At 30.8% G+C, this 19,215-nt stretch overlaps 2 protein-coding genes across 2 annotated transcripts; both read left to right on the top strand.

Annotated features, from left to right (window-relative positions):
- Positions 1-6,564: 6,564 nt before the first annotated feature.
- LOC129874524 (PAP-specific phosphatase HAL2-like) lies at positions 6,565-10,467 on the top strand. Its single transcript, XM_055949814.1, has 3 exons — positions 6,565-7,030; positions 9,138-9,825; positions 10,058-10,467. Exons 1-3 carry the CDS (start codon positions 6,664-6,666, stop codon positions 10,359-10,361), a joined length of 1,359 nt encoding a protein of 452 aa, XP_055805789.1. The 5' UTR covers positions 6,565-6,663; the 3' UTR covers positions 10,362-10,467.
- Positions 10,468-17,179: 6,712 nt separating this feature from the next.
- Positions 17,180-17,990, top strand: LOC129873516 (glycine-rich cell wall structural protein 1.0-like). The gene has a single exon (XM_055948627.1). It carries the CDS (start codon positions 17,321-17,323, stop codon positions 17,777-17,779), a length of 459 nt encoding a protein of 152 aa, XP_055804602.1. The 5' UTR covers positions 17,180-17,320; the 3' UTR covers positions 17,780-17,990.
- Positions 17,991-19,215: the final 1,225 nt, after the last annotated feature.

Genomic DNA, 19,215 nt, shown 5'->3' with positions numbered 1-19,215 from the left:
ATTTTTCTATTACTTATTAAGAAAACATAGCAAAATCATTAACACAACGATTATTCCTATGTACTGAATAAGTTAATTATTAAACTGCAAAAAATTGGAACATTATAGCTTGACTAGATCTTGACTTGGTAGGTTTCACATTTGTATTTTCATTTAAAATTGTTTGTCCAGTGTCATATACTTATTAAAAAAGGTATCTTTTTCTACATAAATTTTCTGGGAGGCAAATATGACTAGAAAAAGATCCATTTCTCAATCAGAACATTCCAATTGACATGTCCTGTTTCAAATGAAGAAAAGTACATTTATTATAATTTAGCATTTTTCTTTCAGTGTCAAAATTAAAATATAGCAGACAAACTAGATTTGATATCTAGCTACTTTTTTTTGATGTCCTTTAATACTACAATTGGTTATTTTAACATAAGAAATAGACCAAATTTTGACTAAAATAATTAGTTACTAGGAATAGCAGACAAGACTCCATCCTGCATCATTTTATGAAGTACAATGAATTAAGACTTTGTTGCAAACAAAAAAAAAATCGTTTATTTTTTTAAAGGAAAATGTTGTTTTGTATTTGATGAAGCTTCTATGAATAAGACTTTTCCTTTTTTTATTTATTGCTTTTTGGATCCATAACTTAGTGGAATTAGATTGTGATCTAACTACTTTATTGTTCCTTTGTCCAAATTTAGTGGACAAAATTATCGTAAGTGGCCTGCAAATTAAAGGATTGTTAATTTTAACTCCTCTAATTTCTTTGTTTCTTGTCTTATGATTCTTGATTTCAGATTAGCTTATAATTATGTCGAAATATCATATTAACTCAGTCCATTTTAATCTGTTCAATTAAGTATATCTAAATTTTGGATGATATGTAGAGCTAATTAACCAATGAGAAACATTATCATATTATTAAAAAAGTTTTTTGTTGTTTGATATAAAATAAATAAATAAAGAAGTTGAAACTTAATAAATGATTAGGCAAGTTGAGTGATGACCCATTATTTAGGCAAAACTATTTTGGGAAAACTACACAAAATAGACCTTTTAAATAATGAACTATTTATCACCCCATATCCCACCCCAAAATAATTTCTTCTAGTACCTATTGGACCAAACTAATTACCCCTGTATCCCTTTTAATTATTTTTAAATTCGCGCGTTGACGTCAGCATCCTACATGATACCGATAGAGTATCATATACCGACGGAGTATCATAGAGGGCTAAGCGCAGTCCTATATGATACCGATATGGTATCAATATACCAACAGAGTATCACAAAGAATATATTTACTAATTAGTTTAATAAACAAGATTGTGATTTTAATAATTTTTTCGTAATTATTTTATTTTTATTTCTTTTAAAAAAAAACTCAATCCTATATGATATCGATAAGGTATCAATATATTGTTATGGCATCATTGGGGATTTTAAAAGTGTCTCATTAAGGATTTTCAATATAATAATAATATACGAATATACTGTGGTAATATCATTCATGTAATATCGAATGACTTAGGAAAACATTTATGATACCATCACAGTATATGTATACTATGATGGTATCATTCAACATTTGTATGAAACGATCCTTAATGATTATATGAAACTATCCTTAATGATACCATGTCAGTATATGATGGTTTCATAGAGAGGTAGCTGAAGGATTGAAGTAGACATCAATGATACCATGACAATATATAGATATACTGTGGTGGTATCACTAAGGAATGAAGCAGCCTCAGTAATACCATGTCAGTATATGATACTGCGATAGTATCTTGGTCGCGAATCTCATACTTTGTGCGGTATGAATTGTAAAGGGGTGTTTGTCTGTAATTATTTTGCTTTTATGGGGCATATGCTTAGTTTTTCCAATTATTTTTAGGCGGATTATTGACTTGCCCATTTTGATCCACTTAAGCTCAACTTATCCGTCCATTTAAGCCCCATAAATTTAGAACTTAATGCTCAATAGTCAATAGGCAATATAAGTCATTTTCTTATAGATTTTGTCAATTGGGCCAAAAATTCAAGATCACGCTTTACGAATTACGATGACCCTTTTTATTGACTAGACTGAAGAAGAAGAAGTCTCAGATTTGGGCAGCAAAAGCCCATTTTTAGTTGTCAAAAGACAGGACTAGCCCAGTATTTGTTTGGCCTGCTGCTGGTTCAATTTTCATTGCCCTCAAGACACAAATTTAAAAGGAAAATTACTAGGAAAAACACTTTTTAATAAATAATTATTAATTTTAGCGATATTTTTTATTTATTATCATTTATAGCAATATATAACAATATTATGATATATCTATCATGTATCAAAAGTGAATTATGCATGCAATATAAATGTATTATGAGTGTTTTAAAATATATTATACTTGTTTAGTAAGAAATTTACACAATGTATTATAAGTGTATTAAAGTATGTGATAAATATATTATCCATGAATAAAACTTGTATTATATGAGTTTTATAAATTATTCTCGCTAATATGTATTAAAATTGTATTACAAGTGTTCAGTGAAAAAAAATATCATTACTATAAATGATAAATATTTTCTGTTAATTTCCCAATTTAAAAAGTGTTCTGTTTGATGTGGAACAAGACTATCAAGGTAACATTTGAAATTACATCCTATTTGTTAAGAAAGTGGATGATTCACTTAATAGAGAGGCAAGTTGCCCATCACTTTTTCTCTTTCTCCGGTTATAAAATGGCCATATTTATAGCCTGAAAAAAAGTATGGGCAACTTGCTAAGTGGCAACTTTATCTTACTCTTTTTTTTTTATTTTGCTAAATTAATTTATTTTATAATACTATTTAAATTATCCAATATGAAAACATTTATTTATTTATATTTAGAAGAAATAACTGTTGAAAATTGTGAACACCGACTAGGGAGAAAAACTTAGGTCTAAAATTGTATTTTCAAAAGAAAAACATAACTTCTTTTTTTATGCATGTTTTTCCCTATATTAATTACCTATTTATCAAATCATTTCTCCGAAACTAAGACTATACAACAATTATAGTAAAATATTCATATTAATCATTATTTCTTAAGAAACAAGCAAAAATTCAAAGTGAACGAAGGGAGTAGGTTGTAAGTTATACCCTCCAAAGATCAACTTTTCAAAATAAGGCTCCATTTACTCGTTGAAGTTGAGATTTTGTTTGAACATGTAATTTAAATTAAGTTTGAGATCAAATTTTTAGTACTTTTTTTTAATTGAAAGTATAACTAATCCCATAATTAATTTATATTTTTAATTAAACAAAGTATAAATTTAATACTACCAAACTTAATCTTGGAAAATTCTACCTTATCCCATCAATTTTTTATTTTTTTTTTAAATTTAAATGGAGGTAGGGGAGGGGAGGGGATTAGATGTTATATTAACCCACCTGGAAGATAAGATAAAATTATTTATCCCAAAAAATCCACAAACCGAACGAGCTCTTAACATTGGAGCACATCATCCTGAGCTAATCAACGTGTCATATTCCTTTCTCTATATAATAGAAATTAGTCATTTTAGAACTATAATTCAAAAATAACTTAATCCACGAATCAAACGATCCCTGTTAACATTATCGAGCACATCATTCTGAGCTAATCAACGTGTTTCCTTTCTCTATATATGATTATATGATTCAACAAAATGAATAATGTTATTTAAGATGAGCAGCCACATTTTCTTATGTTAGATTGGTCTCAGCTTGACCAACTGAACCAAATTCCCTTCTCCTCTTGTTTGAATGATTGATGTTGGACTTATTTATTTGTCTTAAGAAGAAATAAAAATAATATTCAGAAAAAACTAACATTTGTCATACTGTAATGTGAAGTTGAGTAATTATATGAACAAGTAAATGATATCGCTTTGTTAGCATATTTTTTTTCAGCTAATGAGATTGATCAGTTTATTTTCGTAAGTATTTATATTGTAATTATTGTATATAATATTTTACGGTACGATTTGTAATAGGGAGATTTTGTGCTAAGTTAAAACGAACATCATTATATATGTGTGGTTAAGAACAAATATATTGTTGAATGACGATGTGTTGAACAAAGCAATGCATCATGTAGCATTAATATCAGTTACTATCTCAAACATATGATTAGCATAGTATCAGTTACTATCTCAAATATATGATTAGACTTTAGTGTAACTGAATTACTTAATTAACTTTGGACAATTATATACTTATGAGATACTTAGTAAATTAAGCAATATATATTTATGCTCCAAGACAAAATTAAAAATAGTAATTGTTCAGAAAACGGAAAGATTATTGGATAAGTGCTAAATTGCTAATCATGTTATATTGCTATTCCATTCCCTCTAAGATCAGAAAAGGATATGATTACTCTTCGGATTTACTTTGGAATTCAAATTACAGAGGAACTTAGATCGATAATACTCACCACAACTTCTTAATATGAGTGATAAATAAGATTATAAACTCATGCATCATTTCAACTTTGAGAAGCAATAATATTGTGTCATTTTGATATCAGCAATAAGTCATATATATATATATATATATATATATGCACACATTAAATATTCACGTTATTATCCATGTAGGGTTATGTTAAAACGAATTAGGATATAAATATCTGCAAATTCTTCATTGTTATATATCCTGAATAGGGTTAACATCCAACCATGAAAATTGATGTGTCTGTTAAGCAAAAGCAAGTTGTAGATGTATTGATTAACTAAAGATAACTAGTGTTATTTGTCATTGTAATAGTTATTTGAATTATATTATATATTTTATGACATAGCAATTTGATCGCGCTAAAGTTTTCATCCAACATGTTTGTGTGGCTTTTTTACTTATGCTATTTGTGATGAACTCACTAAGATCATCATTCCGTTCAACTTTGAGTCTTTCTATTATAAATATAATTACTTCAATAAGAAGTTCGAGAATTAATTTATCAAACTTCAACTCTCTTAATTATTAGTAACCAAATAGCTTTCATATTACAATTGAAATTCATCTTTATATTGCTTGTCCGTGTGTATAAAGCATTCCACCATATTCATATCAATTCCTCCACTTCTTATCACCTCTTTCCACACATATTCATTTAATTTTTAGGTCATGTCGATACGTGCTTAATAATGAGAAAAAAAAGTCATGATCTTATACTTCTTAGTGGAATATTGTGGGAAAAAATGAGTGTTATCAATTTCCAACTAACGGCTGAAGCAGTATTTTTATTCTATTGGAAATATTATTCATAAAAAACTGTTCTAAAAGAATTTTAAAATAACATATGACAACTTTTTTGTTTTTACTTCTTAGAAACCAAAGCATTGATTTCCGGAGAAAATAATAATTCAAATGACATAATGTTTGGATTTCAAGATCAACTTTTAGTTCCAAAGGACTTGTTCGTAAATTAACTGGTGTTATTTAAGGCGATAAGAGTACAAAAGTCTACAATAAATAATTATAATATTATAAAAGACATCAACTTCGTTTTTATAAGTCATAAAAACTATTTCCTTCGTTTAAAAAAAATGATCTATTTTTTCTTTTAGTCTATTTCAAAAAGAGTGATCACTTTTATTTTGGTAATACTTTAAATTTATTTTTTCACGTAACATGTTTAAGGCTACAAGATTAAAGAATATTTTGGTACGACATAATTTTAATTTATGACCACAAAATTAAAGTTTTTTTTATTTTCTTAAACTTCGTGTCAAATCAAACTAGGTTATTCTTTTTAAAAGGAGAGAGTACTAATTAAGAGTCTGATCAAAAATTATATTCTGAATTGACGTCGAGTCTTAGATGAAGGTTAGGATAAAATCTAGTCGAGGATTAGATTCTGAGTCGGGATCGAGGTAGGGTCAGGGTTGTGTTTGGGGCGGATGTTGGGGTCAAATCGGGTCTAAAGTTAGGGTCAGGATTGGAGTTTGAGTCCGATCACAATATTTACCTAAATTATATCTTAAAAAAAAAAATATTTTCATATTATTAAGTATCAAACACTACAAAATAAGTTAAAAAATAACTTACTTTGTTTTGAAAATGATTACAAAACTATTTTGAACTTTGGCTAGTAGCAGATTTTTTTTTTTAAAAAGAAAAATATTATTAGATTATGTAACTAAAAATAAATTTAAAAGTTAAAATTAAATTATTTTTAAATATAAAAAAACCACTTCTTTATTTTATTTGATGTGTTTTAGTTTGACCGAAAATATAACTTTTAACAAATTTAGAAAAAATATTTAAATTTTATAGTTTCAAATTAAAATTGTGTATAATGGTATCAAAATGTCTTTTAAATTCTGTGATCTATATTAGGTAGTATATTGAATTTTTAAAGTTTATCAAATATAATATTTTTTAAAAAAATTATACTCCCTCCATTTTAGATTGTTTATTCAATTTTAGTTCCTTTAAAAAAAAAATATTATTTGACAATTCTTTAATTCCAAAATGATAAAGGTTAAAAAACTTTCTTTTACTTTTTTAACAATCCTGTCAAAGTAGGGAACACCTCCGGCCTCTCTCTGTAATCTCTATATAAACAATTTGAGTCCACAAGAAAAAATCTCCCCAGTAGCTGCGTGTTACTTTCTTCATCTATAAAAGAAAAAAAAAATCCTTATTATGTCTTTTTCGACTACTACTTTTCCAACCAAAGTCCCACATACTTTACTCCATTCTAGGAAGAACCATGTTTTCCCCAAAAAACAAATACTAGGAACTCTATCCTTCTCTTCCAAGAAAAATTCCCAATTGGGTTTCACTGCCCAAACTAGTAGTCAAACAAATTTTGTGTCTGCAATGGATGATGATTGTAAATTGGAAGTTAGGTCGACTTATATATCAGATGGGTATTGTAATGAACTGGAAATCGCTGTAAGAGCTGTACATATGGCTTGCTTGCTATGCCAGAAAGTTCAAGAAAATTTGCTACCAGAAACCTCTGAACATGTACATTCTAAGGAAGATGACTCTCCTGTCACAATTGCAGGTAACTTGATTATTGTCTTATCTATCGTTCTATTTCGTGTTGTTATGTTTTTCTCCTTTGGGTATTTGGGAATTGGGTTTTATAGGTGAATTTTGGGAAAGGGAAAAGATTGTCTTTTTGAGTAATCATTTTGGATACTGTTGATTAGATGGTAGAAAATCTAATTTTAAGTGTGATAATAGTTAAATTTCGAAGGGGCTTTGTTTGGATGGTTGTTACCCCTTGTATTTTATTGTACCGTTAGTTGTTTGTTTCTATTGTTAATTAAATTTTATTATATTTTATCATCTAAATCCATTATTATATGACGAAAAATATTATTTTGTGTAATAATAAATTTGGCACCTTAATATTTCTTTTTCATTTTGTTTTTATTTATTATTTAATAATCATATTTTATTCTTTACCATATTTTTTTTCCATAGTAGTTCTGCCTGTATCCTAATTTTCTTGTAAATTTATCATTCAAATTATTGAGATGTGACATTATATAATAATAGAAAATGATACAATATATCTAAATGTTATATTTATTAAAATAATTGTATCCAAACAAAGTGAGTGGGACTATATTTACAACTCCCTGAACAGTCCGGGGGCCCATACCAGACCCAATCTTCCAATTTATTGAAGCACTTTCTCGTTAACTCCTGTTGGTGCACTTACTACCAACTTCCAATTTGTTGAAGTTGGGTGCATCCTTTTGGATAAAGTGCTTAAAGAAAATAACAGTACTTTGGTTCATTTAAAATTGGGATATGTAACTTGTTGAAGGTTGGTGGTTTGTTCAATGAAAATTATACCTACATATGTATTATGGTAAAAGAAATGATTTCTTTATATCATTTTGTTTCAATTGATGGTCAAAGACACATTTCTGTCTGTTTATAACTAAGCTCAGGATATTAGATAACTATTGAATTGTATTTATTATTAGTTGGAGTTCTATCCAACCCATGTTTTCTCCTGTGGAATGGAACATACTTTTTTGGTTTCTTGTACTGCTATAAAAGTTGTTTGGGAGTTGAAGCAAGGCAAAGCAGTCTGTTTGCTTAGAGTCCAGCCAAAGCATATACTAAATCTAATCTTCAAGTGTATTTATTTAAAGCTTGCAATGTATCAAGACAACATAGTGCACTAGGTACTATGTATCAATCTATGTTTCACAACTTGTAGACTTTTAATAAAGCATAATAAATCAGTCATCAAGCAAAAGATAGTAACTCTGTGTCACAAGTTCATTGATGCCTTTCTCTCTGTGATGAGTGGCTGCCTTGTCCAAATTTGTGTGTTGAGAAAGTAACAGGAAGAGACAAAGAGGAAAAAGAAATGATTTTGTGTTGTACTCGTAGATGATCATTTACTTATTAAATCCATGAATAAGTGCATATGGATATGATCGTCTTTTTTTTTTGTTGTTTTCTTGTCGCTTTACTGAGTTTCAAGGAAACAAACATAAATCATAAAGTCACCATACAACATTGAGGTAACCACAATCTTCTCTGTAGGTGGCATCCCTCGTGATGGGAACAGTTTGATAATCATAGCTGCATATTAAATTCCATCCATTTCCACTCAACAAATCCATTATTATATCCTTTTGTCTTCCAAGAAGTAATAATCTGGTCTAAGAAAAATTTAATATAAATATTAGTAAAGTCAATATGACTGTTATTATCATCTTCTTATGATTCTAGAAGATTCTTAGACTCATGAGACTGAAGAAGATTTTATGTCTGAGCAGCAATTGCTGTGTCTCTAAAATTGTATCTGTCTCTTTGGTGCTGCTATCTATGTTACATGGAATCATTTATGGGTACGTCTACTTAATGTCACAAAGTCGAACGGGTGTGAAATGGGTATAGGTGCCTCGTGCAGAGTTTTCAAATTAAATTACAATAAAAATTGACGTGATAACAAATACGGATCCATGTCGCGTTAGGTGCAATAGTGGTCCAATGCGTTAAGTTGGACTTTATCTTCAAACACGAAAGGATTAGGCTTCACTTTCTGATGTCATGCTGTGTCTTGTCATAACTTTTTGAAATACTTCTAGAGTGCATTTCCAAGATGATATGCTAAGATCAGCTAATCTTGATCTTGTCAGATTGGAGTGTCCAAGCAATTGTCAGCTGGGTACTGTGTGAGGCTTATGGCAGTGAGAACGTCTCTATCGTTGCTGAAGAAGATGTGGAAGCTCTTTCCAAGGCTAGTGCAGTTGGACTGTTGGAAGCAGTAGTAAGAACTGTGAATGAGTGTCTAGCTGATGCACCACGTTTTGGACTGAAAGGTCCTGGTACTGATCTAGATGCTAAAGCTGTACTTGAGGCCATAAGTCGGTGTAGCTTGGCAGGTGCCAGAGGTAGCAAGTTTTGGGTACTGGATCCTGTTGATGGCACATTGGGTTTTGTCCGTGGAGATCAATATGCCATTGCTTTGGCATTGATAGAAGATGGAAAACCTATGCTTGGGGTTCTCGGGTGTCCAAATTACCCTATGAAGAAGGAATGGCTTAGTTATCAAAACGGTTATAGGAGAATCTTATCTAGGTTGACCTCCTCTACATCTGAATCTTCGGATAGAGGTTCTGTACTTTATGCAAGGAAAGGTGGCGGCAGGGCTTGGATGCAACCGTTACTGTGCGGAGAAAATAACTTTGTGTGGCCGAACTCTGCAAGGGAAATTAGAGTATCCTCCATTGAAAACCCAGCACTAGCTACCTTTTGTGAACCAGTTGAGAAGGCAAATTCAAGCCATTCATTCACAGCAGGACTGGCTCATAGTGTTGGACTTCGGTAAATTATCTTTCACAATTCCTTCTCTTACTCCAAAGCTGATCTTCCGTTTTCTACAGTCAACACGTGTAACTTTCAAGGTGCTATATTTACGATTGTTTACTAGTTTTCTTAGCATTTAGAATGTATTTCCAGTTACACTTTACTTCTGAAAATTACTCTGCAACCTCTTGTAAAATGTTGATGCATTCAGATTTCTTTTAAAGCTGAGCTGACAGCATATCAACTGCAGGAACCAGCCATTACGTGTATATAGCATGGTAAAGTATGCAGCCATAGCTCGAGGAGATGCTGAGATATACATGAAATTCGCTAGGGCTGGTTACAAGGAGAAAATATGGGATCATGCAGCTGGTGTTCTTATCATTGAAGAAGCCGGTGGAGTGGTGACCGATGCAGGAGGGTGTCCTCTGGACTTCTCAAAAGGTGAATACATAGAAGGACTTGATCGCGGTATAATTGCCTGCGCTGGAGCCAAACTGCACGAAAAGATCATCGGGGCTGTTGATGCTAGCTGGAACTCCTCTAGCCTTTAACCTACTGTATGTTTATATGTTCAGCCTAAATGTGGTCAAAGTGGTGTGCATAGGGCCATCTATGTTGCAAATTTAAATAAATGATAGTGCTAGCATTATTATACTATACTGCAACTGTGGGTACTGATTTATTGCACAATGTTGAGAGTCAAACTTGAAAAAAAAAATGTGTAGCATCAGCGTGTGGGAATTTAATTCATTTAAAGAATGCATTAATTGAAATCTGGAAATATCACCCTTAATAGACATAAGGAAAGTTGGCGTGGTCTGCAAAAGCGAGTGAAATTCAGTAGGATGGGCATCGCTTTCGATTTTTTCGTGTTTGATTAGTCAATTATTTTAAAAAATATGAAAATAACTTCTCTAATGAAAGGGGAGAAAATAAATTGCACTAATTGATATTACGCATTAATTGTGTCCTTCCATCTTCCAACACACTTCATCTTCATTCCACTCCTCATAGCACATCAGTACTTAGGGGTGTACATAGACCGGGTTGGTTCGGATTTGTTACAAACCAAATCAAACCATTTGTGTCGGGTTATTAAATCTATAAACCAAACCAAACCAATACAAGTCGGATTTTTCAATATTAATTTTTCTCGGATTTTTCGAGTTTTTCGGGTTTTTCATAGACGGAGGCAAAACAAAGTTTTAACTTTATAATATAACTAAAATGTCAAATAGCCATAATGAACCCAAATGTTCACCACTTCTGCCAATTAACTTAATCACACATAAATAAAAACCAATATAGTTTCTTTCATAAAATTAAGCAACTACAGCTTTAGACAAAATGATATGTTAGATGTCACAAAAACAAAAATCCACCTTAGAGTTTGAGTATACTCTAAATCATCTAGACTATTACAACTGAAGTTGCTTCATCTCTCAATTAAACTCAATAAACATAATATTGAAAGCAATCTGCATATCTGGTTCTATTTTCTTATCTGCAAAATAAAAAGTTAAGTCAAATGTATCTCTAGAGGAGATATAAAGGTTTTCAAAGGTGCATCATGAATAAATGCCAGAGGAGATATATCTGCAATCTGCATATCTGGTTCTATTTTCTTATCTGCAAAATAAAAAGTTAAGTCAAATGTAGCTCTAGAGGAGATATAAAGGTTTTCAAAGGTGCATCATGAATAAATGCCAGCCAATTCATAACTATAAAAAAATGAGCTTTACAAAACAACTTTTTGTAGAAGAAGTCTTTAACTTTTGTAAAAGAATAGTGTAATCAATTAACATACCAATTCTCACACAGATGGTGCATCGTGAACGAAATTGGCTAATTAATTTTCAAAGGTGAGTCTCGATACTCTGCAAGAAAAATGAATAAATTAATATATTGAATAGAGAATATGATTTTAAATAAAGGACCAAAAGCAGGTCTGCAGTAGCACTTTAATAACACACTAAGGCCTAAAGTAGTGTTCCAGCACTTTAATAACACATTAAGGCCTAAAGTAGTGTGCAGTAATTAGAACACAGTGTCTGCAGTCTGCACTTTAATACAAGTCCCCTGTAAGTAGCACTTTAATAACAAAAATAAGAAAAAAAACAAATCTGTAACACTTTAATAACACATTAAGGCCTAAAGTAGTGTGCAGTAATTAGAACACAGTGTTTGCACTATGCAGTAGCACTTTAATACAAGTTCCCTGTAAGAAGCACTTTAATAACAAAAACAAGAAAAAAAAAACAAATCTGCAGTAGCACTTTAATAACACACTAAGGCCTAAAGTAGTGCTTATAAGTTAGAACACAGTGTCTGCAGTAGCACTTTAATACAAGTCCCCTGTAAGTAACACTTTAATAACAACAACAAGAAGAAAAAAACAAATCTGCAGTAGCACTAAGGCCAGCCAAATCAAGAAAAAAGATTCAACTATCTGCAGTAGCACTAAGGCAGTAGCAAAGTTATACCAGTATGGAACTATTTGTCTGCTTTCCTTATGATGCATTTATGTACAAGAGATGTAAATAAACTATGATTAGAATAAATCAATAAACCAATTAACAATGTACTAAGCAATGCCAAAGTTATAGAATAAACAATAAACCAATTAACAATACCTTCATCAACTTGCTCGATGTTCTGGACTTCTTCTAAACTGTCGTGAAAATTGTATTCTTTAGAAGGTGATCGTAGCCATTGTTGAGTACAAGTTATCAATGCCCCAACCCAATAAGCATTCCTCAATTCCCTTAGCAATAGTCTCGCCTTTGTGATCTGGTGTTGTAAAAAAATTCAGAATTTTCTTTTGTAAATTCCATTGGTCATCAATCCAATGTGCAGTGACAATCATATAACTCAAATTTTGGAGTGATGTCCACGTGTCACTAGTAAGGCAAATACGTTGGTCCTTGATAAGATATTTAAGCTTATCTTTTTCTTCTTGATAAATCCTCAAGCAATGTCTTGCAACAGTAACACGAGAAGGTAGTTCAAAATTTGATAAGGCTTTAGTCATTAATTTCCTAAAGCCTTCTCCCTCTACAACTCTAAATGGCTGCTCATCAATAATTACAAATTCAGCAATGGCTCTTCTAATTTTATCCACATTATACACTACCCTTTTATTAGAATCCAAAAGACCTTCTGTCCACCCTTCTTTAATAGGTTTTAACGTTGTTTGTCTCTTATCAACGATTCTAAAGGGAGATTTGTTACATTTAATTGTTAGATGTGACCATAATGTAGTAGTCCCATTCTTGCTTTCGACAGCAAACGTTTTTGGACAGTAATTGCATTTTGCCCTAATTTTACCTCTTTTAGCTTTAAACTTGAAAAAGTGATCCCAAATCTCGGAAGTCTCTCTACCACTATTCTCAGATTTAGAAGGTTTTTTAGGAGTGATTCTTTTTTGCTTTTTAGGAGTGCGTAGATGAGGAATGTTCTTACCTTCTTGTTGTTGAGATTCTGTTGGCACAATCGGATGGTGGTTGTCAATCACTACTGATTTAGTTCCAGAAGTTTTACCTTCCATCGAGAAAGACAATTTCTGTATATAACAAAAAAAGGTTATAATTTGTAATAGATGTTTAAGATACAACTAACATAGATGAATAGAACTATTTTTAAGATATTACAACAGATATTAAGGCAGCACAACAAATAGAGTAACAACACAATAACAACTTAGTATATAAGGAATGCATGCCAGGTTTCAAACAACTTAGCAATAACAACAGCACAATAACTGCGAGTTTTATCTCAAACAACAAGGGACCATTCTCCAAATATATGTCAACAAATTTCAAAGCATGGACATATATGGTAATGAAATGACAAGCAAGAAGTATTTGCTCCTCTTCCATTCATCGAGATAAACTGAGAAAAAGAGGCTTATGCATGAACATTCCTGAAAACATTTTTGCTTCTGAGATTTGAGACTGAACGATCTAAAACCCTAGCTTCCAATCAGCAGTGGCTTTAGGCCCCAATAAATAAGCGCCTCCAAATAACCAAAAATCCTCCAAATTCAGTTCGCTCAAATATGAAAACATACAGAAGATGCACAAAAAAGGAAATGAATTCGACCGATTAAACGAAGAATCAAAAGAACTGAGCAGACAAAAGATGACGGAGATATATACCTACATTCATAAAAGAGACAACAAGATCTCTACACACCCATGAGCCAAAAAGTAAAAAATATCTGATTGTTGCTAATTTGAGAGAAAAGCAAAAGAGGGTCAGCGAATATTGTTGAGAGAGGGAAGAAAAATGGAAAGGAAGCTAGGGTTGTGAAAAAGGAGCATATGCTCTCTTATCTGATTGTTTTGGACCTTTTGGTCTTTTGAGAAGATTTTGGGCTTCACCTTCCTTTTGTTTTGAGCCTGTTTTACATATTAATTAGTTGGGCTCAAGTCCATATCTAGACAGAAATTATGAAAGAAACTTAAAAATAATATTTATAAATTATATTTTAATAAATATTTTTATGTATAATATAATTTAAAAATAATATATCTATACTCGGGTCGGTTTGGGTTCGGTTTGACTTTTTTTAGTTAAAACCAAACCAACCCTATAATGGTCGGGGGGTTTTTCCGAACACCAAACCAAATCAAACCAAACCACTAGTCGGTTTTTTTTTCCGGTTTGGTTCGATTTGTCGGTTTGGTGCGGTTTATCGGTTTGCCCTGTACAGCCCTATCAGTACTTACTCTATTCCATATTAAATAAATTTGTGAGACAATGCACACATATTAAGAAAAATATTCAATGACATAATTTGAACTATACTTTCCATTATTGCCCTTTGTAAAATCATAAATATAACTTTGCAAGTGGTGTGATTTATCTCCTAGAAAATATAAAACTTCAATAAATGAAAGGGCAAATATGAAAAAAGTTTCAAATATCTATCTTGAACTTTGAACAATTCAATCATTTTGAACAATGAAAAATCCCTCAAAAATTCACTTAATATGGAATGGAGGGAGTATTTATCTAAATTATTATATACAAATCTTCGGATAATATTTTTGCTTCACAAGAAAATAAGTAAAAAAATCTATTTATTTTCCTAGAAAATATTTTCAAGAAAATAAATCGGAGGGCGAAATTTTTTGATTATTTTTTAAAATTTAATCTACAAATATTTTCTAAGTTTCCAATAAATCCATTTGTATATTGTAACTCAGCTTTACCATAAATCAAAGGGCGAAAAGTTTTTTTTATTGTTGCTTACGTTAATTTTTCTTTTCCTTTTCTTTATTATGGTTAAAATTGTTTACCTCTTTAATCCTTTAATGGCAAATGAATCTCAACCATCAATTTTTTACCTACATGCATGGCAATAAACAACCTTTGTATTGACATGTACGGGATACTTTCTACAGATTTTAGATCATATTTAAAAATATTATCTTCAAATATCTGTTTGATTAGATTTTAAAAATTTATGTTTTAAATATTTTCAAGTTTCCACTTAGAGCAATTTTTGGAACTCTCACTCACAAATTCATTTTTTTTTCAAGTAAATTATATGGCCAAACATAATTTTAAAAATTTAAATTTTCAAATTCAACTTCAAACGAGAGCCCAGAGTACTTATTGAAGTATCATTCATAAGACAATTTCATGTGAGTTAGTTTTTCTGGCCAGAATAAATTTCCAATCTAACCACTGGTGTCTAATGTAAGTCCAATTTTTCTTTTATCTATCTTACTGATAACATATATCATATATAGAGAATTAACCCATTGTTGGTATGTATGGTTTGATTTGGTTTTTTTTTTTTTGTAATCAAAATCATATCAAATTAATTATATAGATTTTTGGTTACATAATACTATTTCAAACTTTATTTTGTCGAGTAATTTTTTTATTATTATTTAATATATGTTTAGTAGTAATTGACAAACATATGTAGTATTAAACACATAATAGTTATTTTGTTAATCTAATCATAATTTCTTAATGCTTTATGCGATCAAATTTAACCAAATTTTAATAATTAAGCACAAAAGTCAATATAAAACCAAATACTCTTTGTTTAATTTAAAATTTAGCTATAATATACTATTTTAAATCCCAAAGAAAAACTACATAATGACCAATTGTAAAACTATTTACTCAAATTGGACATAATCCAAATCATTTAACTTTAATAGACTCATAGCCCAAACTATTTACCATCTTACCCCACTTTCTCCTTTTTAATTTCACGCATGACGTCATGCTAATGTCAACATCACTGCTCTTCTTTGATACCATCAGAGTATATTATACTTTGATGATATCAAACAGTTTCGCTGAAGCACTGTCCCTTTCTTCTTGTCAGTGCCCCTTCCCATGTTCCTCTTTGATACCATCAGAGTATATTATATCCTCTCATCTCATGGTATCAAATGTGCAAGAGGTATGAAAGTAATGGAGTATCAAATGGTAAATAGTTTCTTTTTTTTTGGAATATAACAATAATCATCCCTTTTCCTTTTCAATAACACTTGATGATAAATTAAGCATAATTTTTTTTTCATCAAGCATAATTTAAACTATATTAAATAGATGCACTACATATAGTTCTATCAAACATCTACTGAGAAAATCACAAATATTTCTTGACATATGTTTATATATATATTCGATTGTTTTTTTGTCAATTTATCTGACTTTTCAGTTTGGTACGATTTCTCGATTTAATTGGTACAACCCTACTTGTATCATAGCCTATATTAATTTGTATCTATTAATGTAAAGTTAGCTCTCTGCTTTTCCCAGGACTCATTAAGGCAGCAGCCATCTCCATCCCTACATGCCTAATTCATAGTCTACCCTATTCTTCACTTTCTCGTCTCTAAACCCACTACCTCCATTTCCCCCAATCTCATATAGAACTTTATGTTTTTTCTTATTTAACTATCTGATATTTGAAACGATTCGATTAATTTGAACTCTTGATGCGTAAACTCATATGAGGTAGTGAATACTTTATATTAAAAGTGATTTATTTTTAAAATCGTTAATTAAAGATTAAGAAATCTCAACTATTCGTTGATGATAAGTCCCTCACAAGTCACACCTGTATAGATGTGTACACTAGTTTAGGGGAAGAATAAAAAAGGATTTATCTAAATTGCTTTGTCGAGAAATTACACAATAAAACAGTTTCTAGATGTTGAATATTCTTTATGAAAATTCTATCTATATTACTGTATAGATCGGACGCATTAATAGCGCACATTTAAAAGAGGAAAATAAGTAGACATACGTGATATAGTCTTGTGTACTATATAGTGTAATAAATTGCACCCACTCTATTCTTATTATATAAAGTCTTCATAAAATTGTCCCAACTACCATCCACTTATAACTCTCTTCTTCTTCTTCTCTCTTTTCCCTTAATTTCTTCAATGCTTTTACATCTCCGTTTCCCATAAATATTACTCATTCTTCTCCTCTCTCTTTCACCTAAAACCAAAAAAACAAAACAAAACAAATGAAGAAAAACTACATAACTACCTTCACTCTCTTAGCTATCTTGATCATCATCACATTCACTTCCACCTTTGCTGCAAGACACATCCACCCACAAAAACATTTAGTTGGAAAAACAAAGAAAGGTGTAGCTAGTGGAGGAGCCAGTAATAATGGAAACGACACCGGTGGTGGGGCGTTTGGAGGCATTTTTGGGCCTGGAAGTGGGTTTAACATTCCTGGGCTTGGTGGAGGAGTATTTGGTGGTGGATTTGGAAGCCCAAAAGGTGGAGTTGGAAAAGGTGGAGTCATAAGGTCCAGTGTAGTGTGCAAAGACAAAGGCCCATGTTTGGGGAAAAAATTGATATGTCCAGCAAAGTGTTATAAATCATATTCAAGTGCTGGAAAAGGTTATGGTTTTGGTGGTGGATCTGGTGGATGTACCATGGATTGCAAGAAGAAATGTGTTGCTTATTGTTAAAAGAAAAAATAAATGGGCATTGACCCCTAAATAGCTAGTAAGTCACTAAATTTATATTGCTTAATATGTGTTTGAGAGGTATTTTGATGATGGATGTTGTTTGGTTGTATTTGTTATGTCATGGGTCATGTCATGTGGAACACTATATTATGTGCCTAAGTTCTAATATAAGTAATAGAATTAATGATGAGAAATTTATGTTTGGGATTCAGATGTTACTTTATATTATTCTTCATAATCTCAGCTTTGGAATTAAGAGAGTGTTTGGATTGACGTATTTTTAAGTGGTTTTTATTTTATTTTTAGAGGTATTTGGAAAAGACAAAAAATGCTTTAGGTATTTTTGTAGGCTAAAAAGTAAAAAAAATAAGTTAAAAGCCAAAAGTTGATTTGTACACCGAACTATCCAAACACCTAAGAGGCATGAAAAACTTCTTGAAAAATATTAGTAGTTATTTAAAAATGTGAATTAAGAGCAATTTTGAAACTTTTTTCCACCATATTTGAATTTTTCTTCATGTAATCGGGATTGAACAACTCACATATAATTAAAAAAAATCTTTTTTATTATATTTGCACAATATAATTTTTCAACGAAGGAGGATAGTAGCGGAGCTAACTATTGCGAAAGGGATTCAATTGAATCTTTTTTGTTAAAAGTTTATACTGCATAAATTAGATATAAATATTTTATTTTGTATATATATGCATTGTTGAATCGCCTCGACATTTGATAAATATATAACAATTTAGCATTTTTTGAATTTTCTTGCTAAAGAATTCTGCCTCTTACCACTATTCGAAAGACATACCTTATAAATGTAGTTTAATGCATTTTGTAATGTCATGTCGGAACTTATAAATCGATAAAATTCTAAAGTGTGATAAATTGATAGATTTGGCTGAATTAAAGATTTGAAGTAGTTGGCAACATTTAATCACATTGACTAATACATGAAGAGGGGGTGGGGATATGATTATCAGATTAATGCTTCATTAATGGCACCAGCTCCTCATTGATCGTAACCTTATCTTATATCTATAATAGATAGCTTAGAAGAAAAAATTGTGAAATTAGTTGTCAAGTCAGAATTTTCATCGGGAGTCGAAAATATAAAAAAGTAAGCAGAAAGTAAAAAGATTTAACCTAATTGACACATCTTAGACAAGGGTATCAAATAAGCGTTGTGTGAGTTTTCTTTCCTCGTAAACGTGGGGCCAACTTTACATTAAACTTGTTTTCTAATCAGGCAACTCTTGATTAATTTACAAAGTACCTAATACCTCCCATAATACAGATATCAGGTGTTTTAATCAAAACTTAGATAAATTGGGGGGTGGGGAATTATTGATGTTTGCCTTTATTAGAATTTGAACTTAGCTTTCATAATTTTGATGCAATCACCTTATGCAAACCACTGCTTTTTCAGTTGCGG

Source organism: Solanum dulcamara, chromosome 11 (assembly GCF_947179165.1).
Source record: "Solanum dulcamara chromosome 11, daSolDulc1.2, whole genome shotgun sequence".
Lineage (NCBI taxonomy): Eukaryota > Viridiplantae > Streptophyta > Magnoliopsida > Solanales > Solanaceae > Solanum > Solanum dulcamara.
The sequence above is the reverse complement of the archived record's forward strand: the minus strand, read 5'-3'. Positions and strand labels throughout refer to the sequence as shown.

Bases quoted from the DNA above. Each gene is read 5' to 3' on its own strand.
- LOC129874524 (XM_055949814.1), top strand. From the start codon at position 6,664: ATGTCTTTTTCGACTACTACTTTTCCAACCAAAGTCCCACATACTTTA. The intron at 7,031-9,137 runs GTAACTTGATTA...TGATCTTGTCAG, and splicing joins CTCTCCTGTCACAATTGCAG to ATTGGAGTGTCCAAGCAATT. The intron at 9,826-10,057 runs GTAAATTATCTT...TATCAACTGCAG, and splicing joins GCTCATAGTGTTGGACTTCG to GAACCAGCCATTACGTGTAT.
- LOC129873516 (XM_055948627.1), top strand. From the start codon at position 17,321: ATGAAGAAAAACTACATAACTACCTTCACTCTCTTAGCTATCTTGATC.